A 23,525-nucleotide genomic window follows, 5' to 3' on the forward strand; every position below is an offset into this window, starting at 1 on the left:
CAGGCAGGTCACTTGAGGTCAGGAGTTCAAGACCAGCCTGGCCAACATGGTGAAACCCCATCTCTACTAAAAATACAAAAATTAGCTGGGTCTGGTGGCAGGCACCAGTAGTCCCAGCTACTCAGGAGGCTGAGGTGGGAGAATTGCTTGAGCTACTCAGGTGGCTGAGGTGAGAGAATTGGGAAGCAGAGATTGCAGTGAGCTGAGGGTGCACCATTGCACTCCAGCCTGGGCAACAGAGCAAGACTCCGTCTCAAAAATAAAAACAAAAATAAAAATAAATTATAAAGCTGTCTGACCCGGCCGGGCGTGGTGGCTCAAGCCTGTAATCCCAGCACTTTGGGAGGTCGAGGCGGGCGGATCACGAGGTCAGGAGATCGAGACTATCCTGGCTAACATGGTGAAACCTCGTCTCTACTAAAAAATACAAAAAACTAGCCGGGCGCGTTGGCGGGCGCCTGTAGTCCCCGCTACTTGGGAGGCTGAGGCAGGAGAATGGTGTGAACCTGGGAGGCGGAGCTTGCAGTGAGCTGAGATCCGGCCACTGTACTCCAGCCTGGGTGACAGAGCCAGACTCCGTCTAAAAAAAAAAAAAAAAAAAAGCTGTCTGACCCAAACAAGGAAAACACCCTTGGTCATCATTACTGTAGATCAAATCTAAAAGCAAAATTAACTTACCTGGCCGGGTGCAGTGGCTCATACCTGTAATCCCAGCACTTTGGGAGGCCGAGGCAGGTGGATCACAGGGTCAGGAGCTCGAGACCATCCTGGCCAACATGGTGAAACCCCGTCTCTACTAAAAATACAAAAATTAGCTGGGTGTGGTGGCACGTGCTGTAGTCCCAGCTACTCAGGAGGCTGAGGCAGGAGAATTGCTTGAAACCAGGAGGCGGAGGTTGCAGTGAGCCGAGATCGCACCACTGCACTCTAGTCAGAGCAACAAAGTGAGACTGTCTCTAAAAAAAAAAAAAGTAACTTACCCCTTTACCAAGAGCCTCATGTGACAGGCTCTTTTTTTTTTTTTCTCAATGTGACTACATTTTCTCTCATGGAATGACCCCTCCTGCTGGTCATGTTTTGCTGCTCTTGACTAGAGAGAGGACAGAGCAACTCCTGTCTTATCCCCTTTGGAAGTTGCTCCACAGCCTCAGGCCAACTTGATTTCAGAGTGTAGAATCCCAATCTAAAAGCAAACGTAGGTCAGGCGTGGTGGCTCATATCTGTAATCCCAGCACTTTGGGAGGCCGAAGCAGGTGGATCATCTGAGGTCAGTTGTTCGAGAGCAGCCTGGCCAACATGCAGAAACCCTGTCTCTACTAAAAATACAAAAATTAGCTGGGTGTGGTGGTGGGTGCCTGTAATCCCAGCTACTTGGGAGGCTGAGGCAGGAGAATTGCATGAACCTGGGAGGCAGAGGTTGCACTGAGCCGGTATCATGCCACTGCACTCCAGCCTGGGTGACAGAGCTAGACACTGTCTTAAAAAAATTAAAAAATAAAACATAAAGGCAAATGTTCAGCAATGTTTATTCTCCTTGGGGACCGCTGAGGTGCCTGGCCCAGTCATACGTCAGTTTTGCAACTCAGGCCCATGAACAGGGATGTCGACTTCTTGCCTGAGTCCTCACCTGCCCCTGCCATGTGCACCCCACTCATTCCTCCCACACAGATGTACGAAGCTCCTTGTGAGCACCGTGTGAACAAGACAGACATATTTCCTGCCTTCTTGGGCTTCCAGCTGAGTGAGGAAGACCTTCCCCAAATAACTGCTCAAGAAAATTTAGAATTATACCAAGAAAAGGAGATGGAAGTAAAAAAAAGAAAAAGAATTTTTTTTTTTTTTTTTTTTTTGAGACAGAGTCTCACTCTGTCTCTCAGGGTGGAGTGCAGTGGTGCGATCTGCTCACTGCAACCTCCACCTCCTAGGTTCAAGCAATTCTTCTGCTTCAGCATCAGAAGAAGAAGAAGAAGAAGAAGAAGAAGAAGAAGAAGAAGAAGAAGAAGAAGAAGAAAAAGAGAAGGAAGGGAGGGAGGGAGAGAGGGAAGGAGGGAAACCCTATACCACTAGCAGTCATTCCTCATTCACCCCCATCACCACCATCCTGAGCCCCAGGCAACACTCCTACCTTCTGTCTCTATAGATTTGCCTTTTCCAAATCTTTAATGTCAGTGGAATAATATAATACGTGATATGTTGAGTCTGGCTTCTTTCACTTAGCATGATGTTTTCAAGGTTCATCTATATTGTAGCAAGTATCATTTCTTCATTCCTTTTTATGGCTGAATGATAGTCTGTTGTATGGACATCTTATTTATCCATTGATCAGTTGATGAACCCTGTGTTTTTTCCACTTTTTGATTATTATGAATAATGTTTCTGTGTACATTCACATACAGGTTTTGGGGTTTTTTTTATTTTGTTCTGTTTAACATAGAGTCTTGCTCTTTCACTCATGCTGGAGTGTAGTGGTGTGACATCAGCTCAACCGCAACCTCCACCTCCTGGGTTCAAGCAATTCTCATGCCTCAGCCTCCGGAGTAGCTGGGACTACAGGCATGCACCAACATGCCCAGCTAATTTTTGTATTATTAGTGGTGACCAGTTTTGCCATGTTGGCCAGGCTGGTCTGAAACTCGTAACCTCAAGTGATCCACCCACCTTGGCCTCCCCAAATGCTGGGGTTACAGGCTTGAGCCACTGCACCTGGCCCTCCTGTGTTTTCTTCTAAGAGGTTATAGTTTTGGCTGTTATATTTAGGTTTCCAATGTTGAGTTAATTTTGGTGTATTTTATAAGGTCATTCAACTTCATTTTTCTGCATGTTGATATCCAGATGTCCCAGAACCATTTGTTTAAAAGACTGTGCTGGCCTGGCACTGCAGCTCACATTTGTAATCCTAGCACTTTGGGAGGCCGAGGCAGGTGGATCACTTGAGGTCAGGAGTTCGAGACCAGCCTACCCAACATGGTGAAACCCCATCTCTACTAAAAATACAAAAGTTAGCTGGGCGTTGGCTGGGCACAGTGGCTCATGCCTGTAATCCTAGCACTTTGGGAGGCCAACGTGGGCAGATCACCAGGTCAGGAGATCAAGACCATCCTGGCTAACATAGTGAAACCCCATCTCTACTAAAAATACAAAAAATTAGCCAGGCGTGGTGGCAGGCGCCTGTAGTCCCAGCTACTTGGGAGGCTGAGGCAGTAGAATTGTTTGAACCCAGGAGGCAGGTGTTGCAGTGAGCAGAAATTGCACCACTGCACTCTAGCCTGGGTGACAGAGCGCGTTCCAAAAAAAAAAAAAAAAAAAAAACTGTGAAAAATCAACTGGCTTTATATGTATGACTTTACTTCTGGACTCCCAATTCTATTCCATTGATCTATTTGTCTAGTCTTATGATAGCACTATACTGTCTTCATTACGGTAGCCTTGTGATATGTTTGAAATTGAGAAGTATGAGTCTTCCAGCTTTGTTCTTTTTTTGCAAGACTGTCTTGGCTATCCTGAATTCCTTTCATTTCCAAAAAAATTTTGAACAATCTTTTAAATTTTTTTTTTGCTTTTTTTTTTTTTTTTTTTTTTTTTTGGCAACTACAAATTGGGTAAGGATTGCATTGAACCTGTAGGTCAATTTGGAAAATGTTATCATCTTAATGATACAAAGTCTTCCTATTCAAGAACATGGGACATCTTTCCATTTCTTTAGCTCTTTTGAAATTTCTTGCCAGGTGCAGTGACTCATGCCTATAATCCCAGCACTTTGGGAGGCTGAGGCAGGAGGATCACCTGAGGTCAGGAGTTCGAGACTAGTCTCGCCAACATGGTGAAACCCCGTCTCTAGTAAAAATACAAAAATTAGCTGGGCGTGGTGGCAGGTGCCTGTAATCCCAGCTATTCGGGAGGCTGAGGCAGGAGAATCGCTTGAACCTGGGAGGCAGAGGTTGCAGTGAGCCGAGATCCCACCATTGCACTCCAGCCTAGGCAACAAGAGTGAGACTCCATCTCAAAAAACAAACAAACAAACCAAAACAAAATTCTTTCAAAAATTTAGGTACAAAATTTTCAGGGTAAGACTTGCACTTCTTTTATAAATTTATTGCTAAGTATTTTATTCCCTTTATGCTATTGGAAATGACAATTTTTAATTTAATCTTTTGATTGTTAATTGCTAGCAGATAGAAATACAATTGATTTTTGTAGGTTCTGAACCTGCCCTGTTTCTCTGACAGACCTTGGACAAGCCTCCTTTACCCTTTGAGTCTAAGACTCAGAGTGAATGAACAGATTGGATTGAGTTGGTGGTTCCAGTGATCCTCTTTAATAATTTACCTGCCCACATTTTTTAAGGCCCACGTTTTGGAAGGAATTTTGGTTATAAGATTTCACTTAATAAATATCCTTATTTGGCCGGGCGCGGTGGCTCAAGCCTGTAATCCCAGCACTTTGGGAGGCCGAGACGGGCAGATCATGAGGTCAGGAGATCAAGACCATCCTGGCTAACACGGTGAAACCTGGTCTCTACTAAAAAAATACAAAAAACTAGCCGGGCCAGGTGGCGGGTGCTTGTAGTCCCAGTTACTCGGGAGGCTGAGACAGGAGAATGGCGTAAACCCGGGAGGCAGAGCTTGCAGTGAGCTGAGATCTGGCCACTGCACTCCAGCCCGGGCGACAGAGCGAGACTCCGTCTCAAAAAATAAATAAATAAATAAATAAATAGCCTTATTTTTATTAATCAAAGACACATCACAGGCTGGGCACAGTGACTCATACCTGTAATCCCAGCACTTTGGGAGGCGGAGGTGGGCAGATCACTTGAGGCCAGGAGTTTGACACCAGCCTGGCCAACATGGTGAAACCACGTCTCTACAAAAAAAATACAAAAATTAGCCAAGCATGGTGGCACGCACCTGCAGTTCCAGCTACTCAGGTGGCTGAGGCATGAGAATCGCTTCAACCTGGGAGGTGGAGGCTGCAGTGAGCCAAGATCGCACCACTGCACTCCAGCCTGGGCGACAGAGCAAGACCCTGTCTCCAATTTAAAAAAAAAAAAAAAAGACAGACACCACGACCTGTCAGAGTATATGCTAAACAACAGATTACAGCCTAAAACAATAACAAATACTTGACTTTTTAGTTTGCCTAGGAAAGCCCTGTAGGTCATAAAAATACAATTCTATCAGACTATTTTAATTAGTGAAAAGATATTAACAAGCCCCATTAATATCTCACAGACCCCGAGGGACTAATTGTGCTGCTACAGGCACCCGAGGGGTTCTACATGTTGTCATCAGTAGCTGAGCTCATCCTGGCACCAGTTCTTACCTCCAGGAGATGCTGATACCCCCACCCCCACATACACAGAGGGTCACTACATTGAATGTTCTCTAAGGAACCTTCCAGTTCTGAAATCCCAATTTCTCCCTTTATCCTCATAGAATAGTGAGGCAGACTTTCAACGATGAGATCAAAACCATGAAGAAATTTGAATCTCCCAACATCCTGCGTATATTTGGGATTTGCATTGATGAAACAGGTAAGGAATGCTTCTGGGATTGGTCAAGCTTTGGATGGCCTGGAATATACCTCCTGTGTTTTAATGTGTTGCACTTTTTTTAAAGAACACCACAAAGGGTGGAATCTACAAAGTGTGATTATTATCAATGTTAATTTTTTTTTCATCCCAAGATGCATGTTCTCATCTTCTTTTAGGAGAGCAGGGCTGAAGGCTGAGGGTTGGTTTGCACTAACATGGCCACGTCTTCTCCTTTCAGCCCACTGGGAAATAAGGGGGTGCATGTTTAGATGCCAGCCTGGAAGAGGGGTGCATCTTGTTGCTCTAAAACATTATAAAGCTGCCAGGTGCAGTGGCTCACACCTATTATCCCAGCACTTTGGTAAGCCAAGACAGGCAGGTCACATGAGGTCAGGAGTTCAAGACCAGCCTGGCCAACATGGTGAAACCCCATCTCTACTAAAAATACAAAAATTAGCTGGGTCTGGTGGCAGGCACCAGTAGTCCCAGCTACTCAGGAGGCTGAGGTGGGAGAATTGCTTGAGCTACTCAGGTGGCTGAGGTGAGAGAATTGGGAAGCAGAGATTGCAGTGAGCTGAGGGTGCACCATTGCACTCCAGCCTGGGCAACAGAGCAAGACTCCGTCTCAAAATAAAACAAAATAAAATAAATTATAAAGCTGTCTGGTATGACCCGGCCGGGCGTGGTGGCTCAAGCCTGTCAATCCAGCACTTTTGGGAGGTCGAGGCGGGGATCACAGGTCAGGAATCGAGCTATCCTGGCTACATGGTGAAACCTCGTCTCTACTAAAAAATACAAAAAACTAGCGGCGCGCCGTTGGGGGCGCCTGTAGGTCCCCGTACTTGGGAGGCTGAGGCCAGGAGAATGGTGTGAACCTGGGGAGCGGATCTTGCAGTGGCTGAGATCCGGCACTTGTACTCCGCTGGGTGGACAGAGCCAGACTCCGTCTCAAAAAAAAAAAAAAAAAGCTGTCTGACCCAAACAGGAAAACCCCTTGGTCATCATTAACTGTGATCAAATCTAAAAGCAAAATTACTACCTGGCCGGGGCAGTGGCTATACCGTAATTCCCAGCCTTTGGGGGCCGAGGCAGTGGATCACAGGGTCAGGAGCTCGAGACATCTGGGCCAACATGGTGAAAACCCGTCTTACTAAAAATACAAAATTGCTGGGTGTGTGGCACGGTGCTGTAGTCCCAGCTACTCAGGGAGGCTGAGCAGGGAGATTGTTGAAACCGGTGCGGAGGTTGCGTTGGCCGGATCGCACCATGCATCTGTCGAGGCAACAAAGTGGACTGGTCTCTAAAAAAAAAAAGTAACTTACCCTTACCAAGAGCCTCATGTGACAGGCTCTTTTTTTTTTTCTCAATGTGACTACATTTTCTCTCCATGGAATGACTCTCCTGCTGGTCATGTTTTGCGCTCTTGATGAGGAGGACGAGAACTCCTGTTTTATCCCCTTTGGAGTTGCTCCACAGCCTCAGGCCAACTTGATTTCAGAGGTGTAGATCCCAATCTAAAAGCAAACGTTAGGTCAGGCGTGGTGGCTCATATCTGTTAATCCCCAGCCTTTGGGAGGCCGAGCAGGTGGTATCTGAGGGTCGTTGTTCGGAGCAGCCTGGCCACATTGCAGAAACCCTGTCTTACTAAATACAAAAATTGCTGGGTGTGGTGGTGGGTGCCTGTATCCCAGTACTTGGGAGGCTGGCAGGGATCATTGAACCTGGGAGGCAGAGGTTGCACTGAGCGGTTCCTGCCCTGCCTCCAGCCTGGTGACAGGCTAGAACTGTCTTAAAAAATTAAATAAACATAAAGGCAAATGCGTTCGCAATGTTTATTCTCCTTGGGGGACCGCTTGAGGTGCTGGCCCATCATTACGTCAGTTTGCAATCAGGCCATGAACCAGGGATGTCGACTTCTTGGCCTGGTCCTCACCTGCCCCTGCCATGGCACCCCTCATTCCTCCCACACAGATGTCGGAAGCTCCTGTGAGCCCGTGTGAACAGACGACATATTTCCTGCCTTCTTGGGCTTCAGTGGTGAGGAGACCTTCCAAATAACTGCTCAAGAAATTTAGATTATACCAAGAAAAGGAGATGGAAGTAAAAAAAAGAAAAGAATTTTTTTTTTTTTTTTTTTTTTTTGAGGACAGAGTCTCACTCTGTCTCTCAGGGTGGAGTGCAGTGGTGCGATCTGCTCACTGCAACCTCCACCTCCTAGGTTCAAGCAATTCTTCTGCTTCAGCCTCCCTAGTAGCTGCGACTACAGGCATGTGCCACCACACCTGGCTAATTTTTACATTTTTCGTAGAGACAAGGTTTCATCACGTTGGCCAGTCTGGTCTCAAACTCCTGGCCTCAAGTGATCCACCCGCTTCAGCCTCCCAAAGAGCCGGGATTACAGGCGTGAGTCACCACGCCTGGCAGAACTTTTTTTTTTTTTTTTTTTGAGATGGAGTCTTGCTCTGTTGCCCAGGCTGGAGTGCAGTGGTGCGATCTCTGTTCACTGCAACCTCTGCCTCGCAGTTTCAAGCGATTCTCCTGCCTCAGCCTCCCAAGTAACTGGGATTACAGGCACCTGCCACCACACCCAGCTACTTTTTGTATTTTTAGTAGAGACAGAGTTTCACCATGTAGGGCAGGCTGATCTCAAACTCCTGACCTCGGTCTCCCAAAGTGCTGGGATTACAGGTATGAGCCACCACACCCAGCCAATTTTTTTTTTTTTTAAGGTAGAATTACGACAAGCCAAGTATTATGGAGAAGAGGATGGGAATTCTGGGCATATTTGGTCTGTTCAAGGAGGCTGGGGAGCAAAACTGTGGGCTGAATTGGGGGAGAAATGGGACTCACAGCAGAGCCAAGTCTATATCTGTACTGAGGCTGGGAGAGGTGGGCTAAGGACAGGGGAAGCTTTGAGTAGGGCAGGTCCTCATAGTGCCTGGCTTCTTTCCACCAGTGACTCCACCTCAATTCTCCATCGTCATGGAGTACTGTGAACTCGGGACCGTGAGGGAGCTGTTGGATAGGGAAGAAGACCTCCCACTCAGCAAGCGCATCGTCCTAGTCCTGGGGGCAGCCCAAGGCCTATACTGGTACGACGGGGTGAAAAGGTGCCAATAAGGGTTGGACGGGTCTGTCCACACTTCTGATACTCTCAGAGATGGTGAGAGAGCAGGCCGGAAGCTCCAGACAGTCTCTGTCCCATACGCTGTTTTACTATTTATTTTGATTACAGATAGGAGGGAGGAAGGAGGCTTAACCCAGGGAACACCAGCTCCCAGAACTGACGGTTGACTTTGATATACACACTGCACTTATAGAGTTAGATAAGCCCTAATTTTGGAGTGGACAGATTTAGCATAAAAGTAAACATATCCAGTTAAATTTGAATGTTAGGAAAGCAATGAATCATTTTTTAGTATAAGTGCATCCTAAATATTGCATGGTATATACTTATACTAAATATCAAAAATATCAAATTTTATTTTATTTTATTTTATGTTTTGAGACAGGGTCTCACTCTCTTGCCCAGGCTGGAGTGCAGTGATGTGATCATAGCTCACTCAACCTCTCCCGAGCTCAGGCATTCTCCCACCTTAGCCTCCTGAGTAACTGGGACTATAGGCGCACACCCCTCAGCCAATTTTTTTTTAAATATTTTTTGTAGAGACAAGATTTTGCCATGATGCCTAAGCTGATCTTGAACTACTGGGCTCAAGCAATCATCCTGCCTCAGCTTTCCAAAGTGCTGGGATTACAGGCATGAGTCACTGCACCCAGTCCCAAATTTTGGATACACATTTCTTTTTTTTTCTTTTCTTTTTTTTTTTTTGAGACAGAGTCTCGCTTTGTTGCCCAGGCTGGAGTGCAGTGGTGCAATCTTGGCTTACTCCAAGCTCCGCCTCCCAGGTTCATTCCATTCTCCTGCCTCAGCCTCCTGAGTAGCTGGGACTACAGGCTACAAAATAGCCACCACACCTGGCTAATTTTTTTGTATTTTTAGTAGAGACGGGTTTTCACTGTGTTAGCCAGGTTGGTCTCGATCTCATGACCTTGTGATCTGCCTGCATCGGCCTCCCAAAGTGCTGGGATTACAGGCATGAGCCGCCACCCCCGGTCACATTTCTTTTTAGTACAAGTATGTCATAAACAATTTATGGGCATAGATATATATATATATTAGTACATGAATATGTATGTTAATTGCTTATCAGAAACTCAAATTTAATGGAGTATCTTGTGTTTTATTCAGCAAGTCTACCTATTCTCACCTGCAGAATCTATGGATTCTTAATCCCAAGGGTCCCCAAAGGTTAGTCCCTCACAAACCACCTGCAGGGTTTTAACTATATTACTACCAGTGTTATTTACTTAACATTTTTCATTACATTGACTCACTTTTTAAAAATCTGAATAAAGGCCAGGCGCGGTGGCTCATGCCTGTAATCCCAGCACTTTGAGAGGCCGAGGCGGGTGGATCACTTAAGGTCAGGAGTTCATGACCAGCCTGGCCAACATGACGAACCCCTGTTTCTACTAAAAATACAGAAATTAGCCCAGCATGGTGCCGCAGGCCTGTAATCCCCAGCTACTCAGGAGGCTCGAAGCACAAGAATCACTTGAACCCAGGAGGCTGAGGTTTCAGTGAACTGATATACCACTGCACTCCAGCCTGGGTGACAAAGCAAGACTCCATCTCAAAAAAAAAAAAAAAAATTGAAATAAAGTTTTTAAAAAGGACACTTTCTATTACTGCCATAAATTGAAAACCATGTCACTTGCCAAAAATAGGTAACCACAAATGAAACCAAAACAATGTAATTAAATTCTGGCTGGATGAGGCTGCCTGCCAGAAGTTCTGTGGTCCAACCCACATTCTCTTTGTACAACGGAGATACTGGCAGAGTTAGACAAGTGTTAAGGATACCCAACATGAAGGCCGGGCGTAGTAGCTCACGCCTGTAATCCTAGCACTTTGGGAGGCTGAGGTGGGTAGATCACGAGGTCAGGAGATCAAGACCATCCTGCCCAACATGGTGAAACCTTGTCTCTCCTAAGAATACAAAAATTAGCTAGGCATGGTAGCAGGTGCCTGTAGTCCCAACTACTCAGGAGGCTGAGGCAGGAGAATCACTTGAACCTGGGAGGCAGAGGTTGCAGTGAGCCGAGATCACGCTACTGCACTCCAGTCCAGCAACAGAGTAAGACTCTGTCTCAAAAAAAAAAAAAAAAAAAAAAAAAACACCAAACCCCAACTTTCTCCTTGATGTAATCAAAAGACTGGAGCAAATTGAAAGGAGAGTAATTTTCCCTTTATAAAATCTTGCATATCACCTTATCCCATACTTTTGGAAACACTGTCTTAGCTATTAATTTGAAATTATCAAGTTTGTTTCTTCTCAACTCCCTAAACTAGTGAGTTTAAGGAGAAATATTTTTGGCTGTTGTAGGGGACACTCTTAATATCCCCTCCAAATGACCTCTGATCCTTTTTACTAGCTCTATATACCCACCCCCTCTCAGCTCGCTTTGCTACTAAAAGTTAACAGCTGTAATCTTCAGAGGATTGCCTGTGGGCACTGGAGCTCTTTCACCCTTACAGACAGCTGAAAGTGCTCACGAGTTTTATATCCATCTGCCCCTGCCCTCCCCAACACAGTCCATAACCACTGACTGGTGTGAATGCAAAAGTCCAGTTCCTTTGCCTCCTGTGGGACATGCTCTGAGTTATAATTGTGCCCACAGGTCTCCATGAGACCACCTGAGCCTGGGATTTCACCTGAAATCAACCTCTTGTATGATTTCTTCTCCCATCCTGCTTCCTCCACTCCCTCAACCGTTTCTCCTGGGAGCACCTTCTTTTCGTTTGTTTGGGGGACTTTGGGAGTTTTTTTTTTTGAGACAGAGTCTCACTTTGTCGCCAAGGCTGGAGTGCAGTGGCATGATCTCGGCTCACTGCAACCTCCAGCTCCTGGGTGCAAGCAATTCTCCTGCCTCAGCCTCCCGAGTAGCTGGGATTACAGGCGCATGCCGCCATGCCCAGCTAATTTTTTGTAGTTTTATTAATAGCAGAGACGGGGTTTCACCATGTTGGCCAGGCTGGTCTCAAACTCCTGACCTCAAGTGATCCATCCACCTTGGTCTCCCAAAGTGTGGGATTACAGGCATGAGCCACTGTGCCTGGCCAAGGGAGCACCTTCTTGATATAATCCCTCGTACGTAAACCATGGCTCATGATCTGCTTCTGGGAGAATCTAAGCTCAGGCAGACACCATGACCACAACCCAACCTGGGACGCAGGGGCTTTGTGAAACCAAAACCCTTGTTTGGAAGTCAGCAGGACCCCAGCTCCACATTCTGTTTTGACCTGAAGGATCCCAGCAAGGTCCAGCGACCCAGCCATGCCTCTGCACACTCGGATCTGCCCAGCACTTCCCAGGCAAAGCAACACAGAGGCACCTTTGTCCTTTTCTACCTAAAGACACCCCTGATGCCAGATTACATGCACTTCAGAAGGGCTGTCATGCCCCCTTGTGCTATGAATCTCATCTCTGCTCCATACTTGCGGCTTGCGATTCTCAAACTTTGCCTCTGCATCCCAGTTTTTCGCATCTCTCTGTGGACAGGCACCCATGGTACTGTCCAGCCTCATTAGCCCAGTCATGATTGTCAGTCCCCCCAAGAAAGTTTGGGCAAAGGTCACTAATGCTCCCTGCCTTTGGCTGTGTCAGGCTACACCATTCAGAAGAACCTGAACTCCACGGAAAAATCAGAAGCTCAAACTTCCTGGTAACTCAAGGCTATCAAGTGAAGGTGAGTGTGCCCTCCAGGGGGTGCTTTGGGTCAAACCTGCATGAATGGTGCTAGGAGAGGGGCACGAATGTCTCAGAAAGGCTTGATTTTTGCCTTAGTTTATTTATGAATTTATTTATTTAGAGACGAGTCTCTTTCTGTCACCCGGGCTGGAGTGCAGTGAGTGAGATCGCCCCACTGTAACCTCTGCTTCCCAGGTCCAAGCGATTCTCCTGCCTCAGCCTCCCAGGTAGCTGGGATTATAGTCAAACACCACCACTCCCGACTAATTTTTGCATTTTTAATAGAGATAGGGTTTCACCGTGTTGGCCAGGTTGGTTTTGAACTCCTGGCCTGAAGTGATCCGCCCACCTCAGCCTCCCAAAGTGCTGGGATTACAGGCATGAGCCATCATGTCCAGCCTTGCCTTATTTTTAGAACTGAGTTCAATTTTAGTTTTTTAGTTTCAGAACTAAGTTCAACTTTCTGTGTGCCCACCACACAACAGACTCCATCTATGCCTCCTGTTCTGATGACTGCCTTCCCTCACTGCCCATTTAGCAGGGATGGGCTAAAAGTCATTTCCCCTTAGATGTCTGGACACCACTTCTGTGTCCCTATAACACACTACGGGGGATCTTCTTAGGTCTAAGGACTCAGACTCACAGGACAGGTCTAGGCCATACTTGTCATTCAGTTACTTAAAAGGATGTCCTGCAGAAAACACAGTGTCGGCAGCGCCAAACCTTTCCCTCCAGGGTGAGTCCTCACAGTCATCCAGGAGATACTCTCTTTGTCAGAGCCATAGGTGCTGGAGAAAGTGGCTCCCATTAGGTGGGTGTGGGTCATCCAGGCTTAGAAGCCCATGACCTGCAGGAGTCAGCATCTCTGATAACAACTCTGCAGGCATGCCTTCCAGTGTTTCTGCAAGGGACATGTCAGTTGCTGTTTTAAGAGCTGCCACATCTGGGCGTGGTGGCTCACGCCTGTAATCCCAACACTTTGGGAGGCTAAGACAGGTGGATCGCCTGAGGTCAGGAGTTCAAGACCAGCCTGGCCAACATAGTGAAACCCCATCTCTACTAAAAATACAAAAAATTAGCAGCCGTGGTGGCAGATGCCTGTAATCCCAGCTCCTAAGGAGGCTGAGGCAGGAGAATTGCTTGAACCCAGGAAGCGAGGTTTGCAGTGAGCCTAGATTGTGCTGTTGCACTCCAGTCCGGGCAACAAGAGCAAAACTCCATCTCCAAAAAAAAAAAAAGAAAAAAGAAAAGAGCTGCTACATGGCCGGGCATGGTGGCTTATGCCTGTAATCCCCACACTTTGGAAGGGAAGGCAGGAGGATCAGTTGAGCCCAGGAGTTCAAGACCAGCCTGGGCTACACAGTGAGACCTCCCCGTCTTCAAAAAATTTAAAAATCAGCCAGTCATGGCGGTGCACACCTGTAATTCCAGCTACTCAGGAGAGTGAGGCAGGAGGAGGATGGCTAGAGCCCAGGAGGTCAAGGCTGCAGTGAGCTATGTTTACGCCACTGCACCCTAGACTGGACGACAAAATGAGACCCTGTCTGAAAAAGTAAAAAAGAAAAATTGCTACAAAGCATTCCCATCAGCTGTTTACTGTGTAGTCCACTTACCCCCTTGATCCTGCCCAGAAGCTATCTAACAATCAGCAGTCATTTTTACTTTTATCATCAGCAACATTACTAAGGGCCATAGGTGACAGTCTACCTTTATCAGATTTCTAGGGGAACATAGCTAAGAAGTTCACTGAAAGTCAGATTTTCACACAGAAGAGGAAAAGATTTTGTGAACTCGGTGTCCATAATTCCCAAATGCTAAAAGAATTTTAGCGTTTTTCTTTGTCATCCATGGCTGGTTTTCTTTCTTCCAGTCTTATGAGTGCCAGAGACAGCCCTCAGTTAACAGCAGACAGGCCTTTTTTGTGTTTCAAATGTCTTTCCCCCTCTGCAGTGGTCACAGAAGTACTCCCAAAACACTGTGTCCACTTCTCTCACGCTCTTCATCCAGCCTGACTATGAGATGCGCTATTCCGCCTTTCACCCCTGGTATCCCATATGGCGCTAGATGTCAGAGAATGTCGGTGCTCAGGAAATGTGTGAGCAAGTGAATGAATGAATGAATGAAGGTGGATGAGCCATCTAAGTGCCTTATCCCTTTTCTCACATTGCCCACATGGTACCTGGCTGAGTTAGGGGCTAGCAGCCTTCTGTACACCAATGGTGTCAATGGCAGGTGTGCATGGGACAAGAACATACGCTCTCACTGATTGTGCTGTGGTTTAAGAACACCACGTGACCACGCAGGGGTGGGGGGATGACTCACACTCATCACACCAAAGCCGAAGGATCAGGCTGACCCCCCATAGGGTCAGATAGTATAGACGGAATGCCCCTATGCCATTTTTCCATCTGCTTCTCTGGGAAAAGGTGAGCCAGGCAGTGGCTCTATGATACCTCTCCACTCTCACTGAGTGGAGTTCAGTCCTTAACTGAGAAACCCCTATATTTTAACATAGTCATACTAGCAACAACTACAACTTAGCAGGTCTTACCGGTGCTTTATAACCATTATCTCAAGTAATCCCCCCTGTCATCACCCCATATTATAGAGAAGAAATCTCTTTGTGTTTTTCTTGGTCACTGCACTATGTTAAGTTGAACCCATAATGTTAACCAATAGAGTAGCCACACAGACGGAAGTCACTACAGGAAATAAATCCCTAAAGTAAAAGACAATTCCCTGGCAATTGTGTGTAGCAACAATCCCTGCCCTTTACTCATCTACCCAAGATCTTGCTTGTTTCTTTCTGTCTCTAAGTTGCCTCTCTGTCTAGCTTGCAGGATTTGAGTTGAGGCAAACACAGACTTCCATCAGTTTGAAAACTAAGAGAGAAAAGACAGACAGAGTCAAATCTACAGCATATATCTCACCTCAGAAACTGGAAAATATATATCATCGATATGACGTAAAGTCTGAAATATACAGGTACATTCATGTTCTGGTACAGATTCTAACTCAGATGTGCATGATAGGAAAACCCAAATCAAACTCCTCCAAGGACTACCTAAACTCAACTCTGTTGAATTAAATTGGGTAGTAATCAAAAAATTCACTGAGTTTTCTGGCAGTGGCTAGAGGGACAGGGGAAAGGGGAGACTAGTTATGGTTGTTCAGTTTCTTGGTTTTCTTTTAGCTTTGGAATCGTCCTCTGGGAAATCATCACTGGAAGGATCCCGTTTGAAGGTGAAGGCTGGCTCAGCCAGTGCTGGGCTTGGGTCCCCTGCCAATAGACCAGAAACTCCCCACCAGTGCTGCCCCTGGCAATTTGTTGTTTCATGTTGGAACCGCCTGGGCTGGTCAGTGGAATCGTTGGAAGCTCTTGTTGTTTCCATACTCAGAGTCCCTAGTTCTGATGCCAGCCATCAGCATCCAGAGAGATGTACGAGTACCGGAGTAGTTTTTTGAGGCTCTCATGCTATCATTTCCAGGCTGTAATTCTGAGAAGATCTACGAGCTGGTGGCTGTGAAGCGGCAGCAGGAGCCGCTGGGTGAAGACTGCCCTTCAGAGCTGCGGGAGATCATTGATGAGTGCCGGGCCCATGATCCCTCTGTGCGGCCCTCTGTGGATGGTAGGGTTCTTTCTGGTGTAAAGAGCGTGAGCCCCATGCTTATTTCACATTTGTGAAAGATTTCCTTTTCACCAGCTCCAAGGCAGTAGTTTACCATGAGGGGTGATTTTATCCGGGGAACATTTAGCAATGTCTGAAAGCATTTTTGTTTGTTATAAGGCCAGAGTGTTAGGATGGGGTGCGCTACTGTCATCTAGTGAATAAAGGCCAAGGATGATGGTTGAGCGCAGTTGATCACGCCTGTAATCCCAGCACTTTGGGAGGTTGAGATGGGCGGATCATCTGAGGTCAGGAGTTTGAGACCAGCCTGGCCAACATGGTGAAACCTCATCTTACTAAAATTAGCCGGCCATGGTGGTACATGCCTGTAATCCCAGCTACTCAGGAGGCTGAGCCACGAGAATCTCTTGAACCTAGGAGGTGGAGGTTGCAGTGAGCCGAGATCACGCCACTGTACCACTGCACTCCAGTCTGGGCTACAGAGCAAGACTCCCTCTCAAAAAAAAATGTTGGCCGGGCACGGTGGCTCACGCCTGTAATCCCAACACTTTAGGAGGCCAAGGTGGGTGGATCACCTGAGGTCAGGAGTTCGAGACCACCCTGGCCAGCATGATGAAACCTCGTCTCTACTAAAAATACAAAAATTAGCCAGGTATGTTGGCACATGCCTGTAGTCCTAGCTACTCGGGAGACTGAGGCGGGAGAATCACTTGAACCTGGGAGGCAGAGGTTTCAGTGAGCTGAGATCGCGCCATGGCACTCCAGCCTGGGCAACAGGGCGAGACTCCGTCTCAAAAAAAAGAATGCTATTCAACATCCTACAATGCATAGGACAGCCCACCACAGCAAAGAACTATCTGGCCCAAATGTCAATAGTGTAAGGGCTTCCAAAGGGCACTGTTTTATCCAAAGTGGTTTGGAAGGGCAGATTACTTTCCTCCTGCCTATTTCCTTCCTTTCTTTTTGTCTGTATCTGTCTATTTATCTTTTTTCTTTTCTTTTTTTTTTTTTAGACAAGAGGTCTCATTACGTTGCCCAGGCCAGAGTATGGTGGCTATTCACAGGCAGGATCATGGCACTCTACAGCCTTGAACTCCTGGGCTCAAGTGATCCTCCTACCTCAGTCTCTAAAGTAGCTGGGACAACAGGCACCACCACAGCAGGCATTATCTTGTTGTCTTTTTGTCTTTCTCTCTTTTTCTTCTGTCTTGCTTTATTTTTGCCTATCTTTCTCCTCTTTTCATCCCTCCTTGTCTGCCTGCCTTCCTTTTTTCAGCATCCTTGGGATTATCTCCTTGACGCAGACTTTTATCTCACTACATCATCAGCTGCTTCTCCATAGCTTCCTTACACTGTCTCCGTCCCTGGAAACATCTCTCTCTCCTATCCTAGACCTAAATCTCGCAGACTTTCCACAAAGCCCAGACAAAAAAGAGAAGGGGCCGGGTGCTGTGGCTCATGCCTGTAATCTCAGCCCTTTGGGAGACCGAGGCGGGCAGATCACTTGAAGTCAGGATTTCAACACCAGCCTGGCCAACATAGTGAAATCCCATCTCTACTAAAAATACAAAAATTAACTGGGCGTAATGACACACACCTGTAATCCCAGTTACTCGGGAAGCTGAGGCAGAAGAATTGCTTGAACCCCAGAGGCAGAGGTTGCAGTGAGCTGAGATCATGCCACTGCACTCCAGCCCAGGCAACAGAGGAAGACTCGGAAAAAGGAAGGAAGGGAGGGAGGGAGGGAGAGAGGAAGGAAGGAAGGAAAGAAGGAGCCATGAGTCCAGACTTTTGAGGCAGCTTCCAAGAATGTTCTCTCTACTTACAGAAGTCTCTAGCGTGAGGACTATTCTTCAAGGCCTTCTCACAGATAGTCTGTCGGGAAAACCTCTCACACTACCCGAGAGGGTCTCATCTGTCATCTCTCCTCTCCCTTCATCCACATCCCTATGTTTCAGAATGAAAAATCAAAGTCACAGCATAGTTTCTGTCTGAAACTTTCTCTTTATCACCACAGAGCAGAAGTGCAGACTTAATGATGCTTCCTGAAAAATTGGTCTTTAGGTGGATGATAAGCCAACAGTGATTTATACAATGCCGTCTTCCACTTCACTCTCTCCTCTGTCTTCTTTCTTCTTCTACCAAGCTCCCTTACAACCTAGAGTCCTCCTAGTATTAAGGAATCTAACACCAGAGACTAATTCACACTAAGATGTGAGTTTACCCCTTCCTATGAGGTGTTTGTGTTTTAAAAGTTGATCAAGTAAGATAACTTTATATCACAAAGGCATGAGTGCTGATGGTGGTTTAGGCGCCAGCCAGACCAGGGGGAATGCAGTTTCTAAGCAACTGTGCAATGTAGAAATGTCTTTGTGTTTCTAACTTGGCTCTCAGCTCCCTGCTCTGGTCTAATTTTCTGTTCATTCATCCACAGAAATCTTAAAGAAACTCTCTATCTTTACTAAGTAGTGTATCGAAATCTAAACCAAGGATTCCCTGGACAAGAAGCTGGCAGAGGCACAAATTGGACATCTCTCTCTCTCATATCCTTTGGTATTGAGTTATTTGTGGGTGCAAGGAGTGGGAGCATTTCTCTGTTACAAATAGAAAATAATTCCAGTCATACAGGACACATCCCACTCCAAATGATATTTCCAAAAACATATCTCTGACAGTAATTTTGATAGATGGTTTGTCAAATGTATCTTTCTGGGTGTCCATACCTCTTGGCAATGTAATTTGCAGCTCCTCCCATCCACAAATGAAGTCTCTTTCCCCACCATTTGAATCTGGGCTGGCACTGGGACTTGATTTGATCAATAGAATGTGGAAGAAGTGACTGTGTACCAGTTCCAAGCCTAGGTTTCAAGAGGCCTTTTAAATGTCTGTTGCAATGTTACCCAGCCATGAACATGTTGAGTGAGCATGCTGGAGAATGAAAGACCACATGAAGCAGAAACATGCTTTCCTAGCTGAAGTCATACTAGACCAACCAACATGGCAGCTAACACATGAATGAGGACAATCAAGACCAGAAGAACCACTCAAGCAGAGCCCAGTCCAAATTGCCCATTCACACAATCAGGAGCTAAATAAATTACTGTTGTCTTAACACTAAGTTTTGGGGTGGTTTGTTACACAACAGAATTAACTGGGCAAACACTGTTCAATTCTTCCTCTTGCCCAAGGAATCAAGTACAAACTTCCTATTCAGATATCCATAGCCTTATGGATATCACCCATACCATACTTTCCAACCTGACTTTCCAATCATATCCCAGAGTTCTCCTACCAGAGATTGCAAACTCTAATACCTTTAGGGCCTAGGAAGGAACCTAAATGAATGCTTTGTGCCTAGAGGGGGCTTTAGTGAACAGATGAGCAAGAACAGCATCTGCTCAACTCCAATCTAAACTTTGTCACATAGAATGGGATTCCAACATTTCCAGAGTTTTCCATTTTGTCAAAAGAGCTAGAAAGTTTGATTTTCTGTGATGTCCTTATTTTAAAGGTTAGTATCTCATTAAACCTTATTTTAGGCTGGGCACGATGGCTCACGCCTGAAATCCCAGCACTTTGGGAGGCCAAAGCAGGAGGATCACCTGAGGTCAGGACTTCAAGACCAGCCTTGCCAACACGGTGAAGCCCTGTTTCTACTAAAAATACAAAAATTAGCTGGGTGTGGTGGCCACATGCCTGTAATCCCAGTTACTCAGGAGGCTGAGGCATGAGAATCATTTAAACCTGGGAGGTGGAGGTTGCAGTGAGGCATGATTGCACCACTGCACTCCAGCCTGAGTGACAGAGTGAGACCCCGTCTCAAAAAAAAAAAAATTACTTTAATGCTGATAGGACAAACAAAAAATGTCCATATAGGAGCTGCCAGATTTTAATCCCTGCCAGACTCAAACCTATGTTTGTGGTGCTTTCATTCTAGATTTTTTTTTTTTTTTTGAGACATAGTTTCACTCTTGTTGCCCAGACTGGAATGCAATAGTGTGATCTTGGCTCACTGCAACCTCTGCTTCCCAGGTTTAAGTGATTCTCCTGCCTCAGCCTCCCAAGTGTCTGGGATTACAGGTGTGCATCACCATACCCGGCTAATTTTGTATTTTTAGTAGAGACGGGGTTTCACCGTGTTGGTCAGGCTGGTCTCGAGCTCCTGACCTCAAGTTATCTGCCTGCCTCGGCCTCCCAAAGTGCTGGGATTATAGACATGAGCCACCATGCCTGGTCTCATTCTAGATTTCTTATACTTTTGTTCATGGTGTGTGCTTTGCCTAGGATACACTAACCCCTGCCTCTAAAGTTACATTTTTTTCAGAACTCATTCTAAATCATTCAACAGCAAATGTGCTAGCCATTGTTTCAATCACTGAGAAGGCAGCAATAAAAATACATTTGGATCTTGTATTCTAGTAATCATCTGTGATGAATAAAATTATGGCTGATTTTTATTATTATTATTATGAGACAGGGTTTCACTGTGTTGACTAGGTTAGTCTTGAACTTCTGGGCTCAAGTGATCCTCCCATCTTGGTCTCCCAAAGTGCTGGGATTATAGGCATGACCCACCACACTTGGCCTTATTTTTTTTTTATCTTTTACTTATCCTTGATTTTTTTTTTAAACCTAGAACATGTCTTTTTTCTGTAAATAAAAAATGCAGAAGAATATAAACTTAATATGATTCTTTTGTAGAACTTATTGGTAGGTATTACTATTTTCTTTCCTTCCTTTTTTCTCTTTTTTTTTTTTTTTTTTTTTTTTTTGAGGCAGAGTCTGCTGTGTTGCCCAGGCTGGTCTGGAACTCCTGACCTCAAGGGATCCTCCCACTTAGTCTGCTCCCAAAGTGCTGGGATTACAGGCATGAGCCTCCATGCCCAGCCATGTTTTCATCTTTAAAATCATTTGTTCTATTTACTGTAGAAGTTACAGTGAAAATTCTCCTTGGTAGATGAATTATTCATACTCTGGCAGACCCACAATTATTATAGGTGAATTTACTGTAAAACTGAGAAAGCTGAATTTTCAGGGCCTTTTACTTACACAGGATGCCTTCCAAGGCTCTGTACCTGATTTTTCCCAACACTTATGTATGAAAATTTCCAGATACACAGAAAAGTCAGTGCAATGGTACTGTGAATAACCATACACCTATCACCTAAACTCTACAACTATTTATTATATTTGTTTTATCACATACCTGTTTATCTACTTGTGCCTCTTTCTATCCATTAATCCATCCTAATTTTGTATGCACTTCATTCCTAAACACTTCCGCATTTATGCCATTAGCTGAAGTTTACCTCTGTATGGGCTTTTTTTTTTGGGGGGGGGTGGAAAGGTAAGTTTTGCTGTGAAAAATTTGTGTGAAATGCACAAATCTTAAAGATAGCATTTAGATGAGTTTTGCCAAATGCATACATACGAGTAATCCGAACCCTATCAAGATAATGAACATTATGGCCGGGTGTGGTGGCTCATGCCTGTAATTCCAGCACTTAGGGGGGCTGAGGCAGGTGGATCACCTGAGGTCAGGAGTTCAAGACCAGCCTGGCCAATATAGTGAAACCCTATCTCTACTAAAAATACAAAAATTTGCTGGTCATGGTGGCACAAGCCTGTAGTCCCAGCTACTCGGGAGGCTGAGGCAGGAGAATCACCTGATCCTGGGAGGCAGAGGTTGCAGTGAGCTGAGATTGCCATTGCACTCCAGCCTGGGTGACAAGAGTGACACCCTATCTAAAAAAAAAAAGTTCCAGAGCTAAAAAAGATTATTGATATGGCACAAAGTGATCTACTAGTCCAAAGTTCAAAAACATTTTAATGAAGTCCATTTATATATATTTTGTTTGCTTTCCAATGGAATACTATGTTTATTGAGGCAAAATCACATTATTTTTAGTTCTTGGAGTCAACAAGCATACACAAATGTTCTTCAACACAGTTATTAAAAACACAAGACCAAGTTGAATGTGCCAAAGAGATACCACTCAGTTGGGTTTTCTAGAGCCATCAGGAAGAAAATTAGAGAAGGGATTTACGTGGTTGGTTTCCATAGCTTGATAGACCAAACACAAAAAAAACTGCCACAACAACAAACAGCAGAATTTTTATCCATACAGGAATGGAGCATCCCTTTTTTTTTGTATTTTCTCACTTGACATCTGTCAAGGGAACATAGTTACGAACATATTTAGATGAAAATGACTCCTCCATCCTCAAATCACTGAGTTCTAATGGCCGGCCTGGAGCTCCTTTGATTGGTCTGCGGCAACTAGCACTAATTCTTGTTGGTGTAGCTGCTTCACAGGGGAACGTTTCCTTAGGAATGTCCCTTTCTACTCTTCCTGTGTTTTTTCTCTCACTTCAGCCCTTGTCAATGGTTTATTTGGTGTTCTTCTGGGTATGTCTGAGAATTCAGTGACTGGCAGAATAGGAGATGCATGCTTGAAATTTCCATTCACCCTATTGACAACTAAGGATTCATTGTCTGAAGCCATTATAGTTTCATCTATGGGAGTACTCGCTGAAATTACTGCACCATCTATACGAAAATATTCTGAAGCGTGCACCCTTTTCTTTGAAATTCTTCTTGACTCTTTTGTAGATTCCCTAGTTAATAATGCCTGCAGAGGTCTGCCTTTTGGAGATCCACTTGTTCATTCAGTCCCAGTTATTCCAGCTTGAGAATAGCTCTTGTTATGCTCAACTCTTCTTTGTTTGAGGGTTACTGGAGTCTTTGCCCTTCAGCCGTTCTCTCTTCTCAAGCTTGAGCTCTATTTTAGGGTCTTCTTCATTGTCACTATATGTGTCAGAATCATTACTTCCATTCTGCCTTGCATTTTCTGCTGAAGAAGAAATTGTTGGCAGAGGAGAAGATCTTGATTCTGTTCCTTGCTCCCTCGCTTTAAAAAGCTTTTTCTCACATAGCTTCCTGGTTGTTCCCACAATAGGACCAGGATTCACTCCGTATTTCACAAGCTGATCCAAAAGATCTTCATTAATGGGTTCTGTTACATCTAGATCGTCTTTATCATCTTGTCTGGGTTTATCAGTTTTCTTTGTGGCTTTCCTGTCGGCGGCCGGCCCGGAGCCGAGACGGATGTGGGCTCGCGCTCCTCGTAGCTGGAGAATTCCGGGGGCCCGTTGCTGTTGGCGCTGGTGGCGAGCGGCGGCCCTGCCAAGTGATTTGAGACTGTTTAGTAGCTCAGATCCATTACAGCTGCTTGAGATTGAAGAGATTGTGTAGGCAAAGTCTTTTGCGTGAGCTCTTCAACCCCATGAGAGGATACATATGAACTGGACTGTCCTACGCCTCTTTACAGGGTCCGAAATTCAAAATATTGAAATATTTAGAAATTATTCGATTAACTACTATCCTTTGGATACAGATAACTCCTTCACTAAAGCGTTAGGGACAAGCAGCAGGAGTCACAGTTTTTTTTTTTTTTTTTGAGGCAGAGTCTCACTCTGTCGCCGGGGCTGGAGTGCAGTGGCCGGATCTCAGCTCACTGCAAGCTCCGCCTCCCGGGTTTACGCCATTCT

The 23,525-nt window shown here is 45.5% G+C and overlaps 1 protein-coding gene and 1 pseudogene across 6 annotated transcripts in view; one reads left to right on the forward strand and one right to left on the reverse strand.

The window, feature by feature from the left end:
* Positions 1–19,092, forward strand: part of MLKL (mixed lineage kinase domain like pseudokinase) — a 36,370-nt gene extending 17,278 nt beyond the window's left edge. For all 6 annotated transcript variants that reach the window (XM_017868711.1, XM_017868710.1, XM_017868709.1 and 3 more), the window contains 7 exons: positions 5,433–5,530; positions 8,487–8,622; positions 12,262–12,343; positions 15,179–15,330; positions 15,539–15,588; positions 15,834–15,974; positions 18,409–19,092. In XM_017868711.1, the coding sequence (XP_017724200.1) occupies positions 5,433–5,530; positions 8,487–8,622; positions 12,262–12,343; positions 15,179–15,330; positions 15,539–15,588; positions 15,834–15,974; positions 18,409–18,443 (694 nt within the window). In that variant the 3' untranslated portion in view covers positions 18,444–19,092. The remainder of the gene's footprint in view (positions 1–5,432; positions 5,531–8,486; positions 8,623–12,261; positions 12,344–15,178; positions 15,331–15,538; positions 15,589–15,833; positions 15,975–18,408) is intronic.
* Positions 19,093–21,815: 2,723 nt separating this feature from the next.
* The window catches only part of LOC108527376 (lamina-associated polypeptide 2, isoforms beta/gamma pseudogene), a 5,287-nt pseudogene continuing 3,577 nt past the window's right edge, over positions 21,816–23,525 (reverse strand).

The sequence above is a fragment of the Rhinopithecus bieti genome, unplaced genomic scaffold (genome assembly GCF_001698545.2).
Source record: "Rhinopithecus bieti isolate Rb0 unplaced genomic scaffold, ASM169854v2 scaffold_2574, whole genome shotgun sequence".
Lineage (NCBI taxonomy): Eukaryota > Metazoa > Chordata > Mammalia > Primates > Cercopithecidae > Rhinopithecus > Rhinopithecus bieti.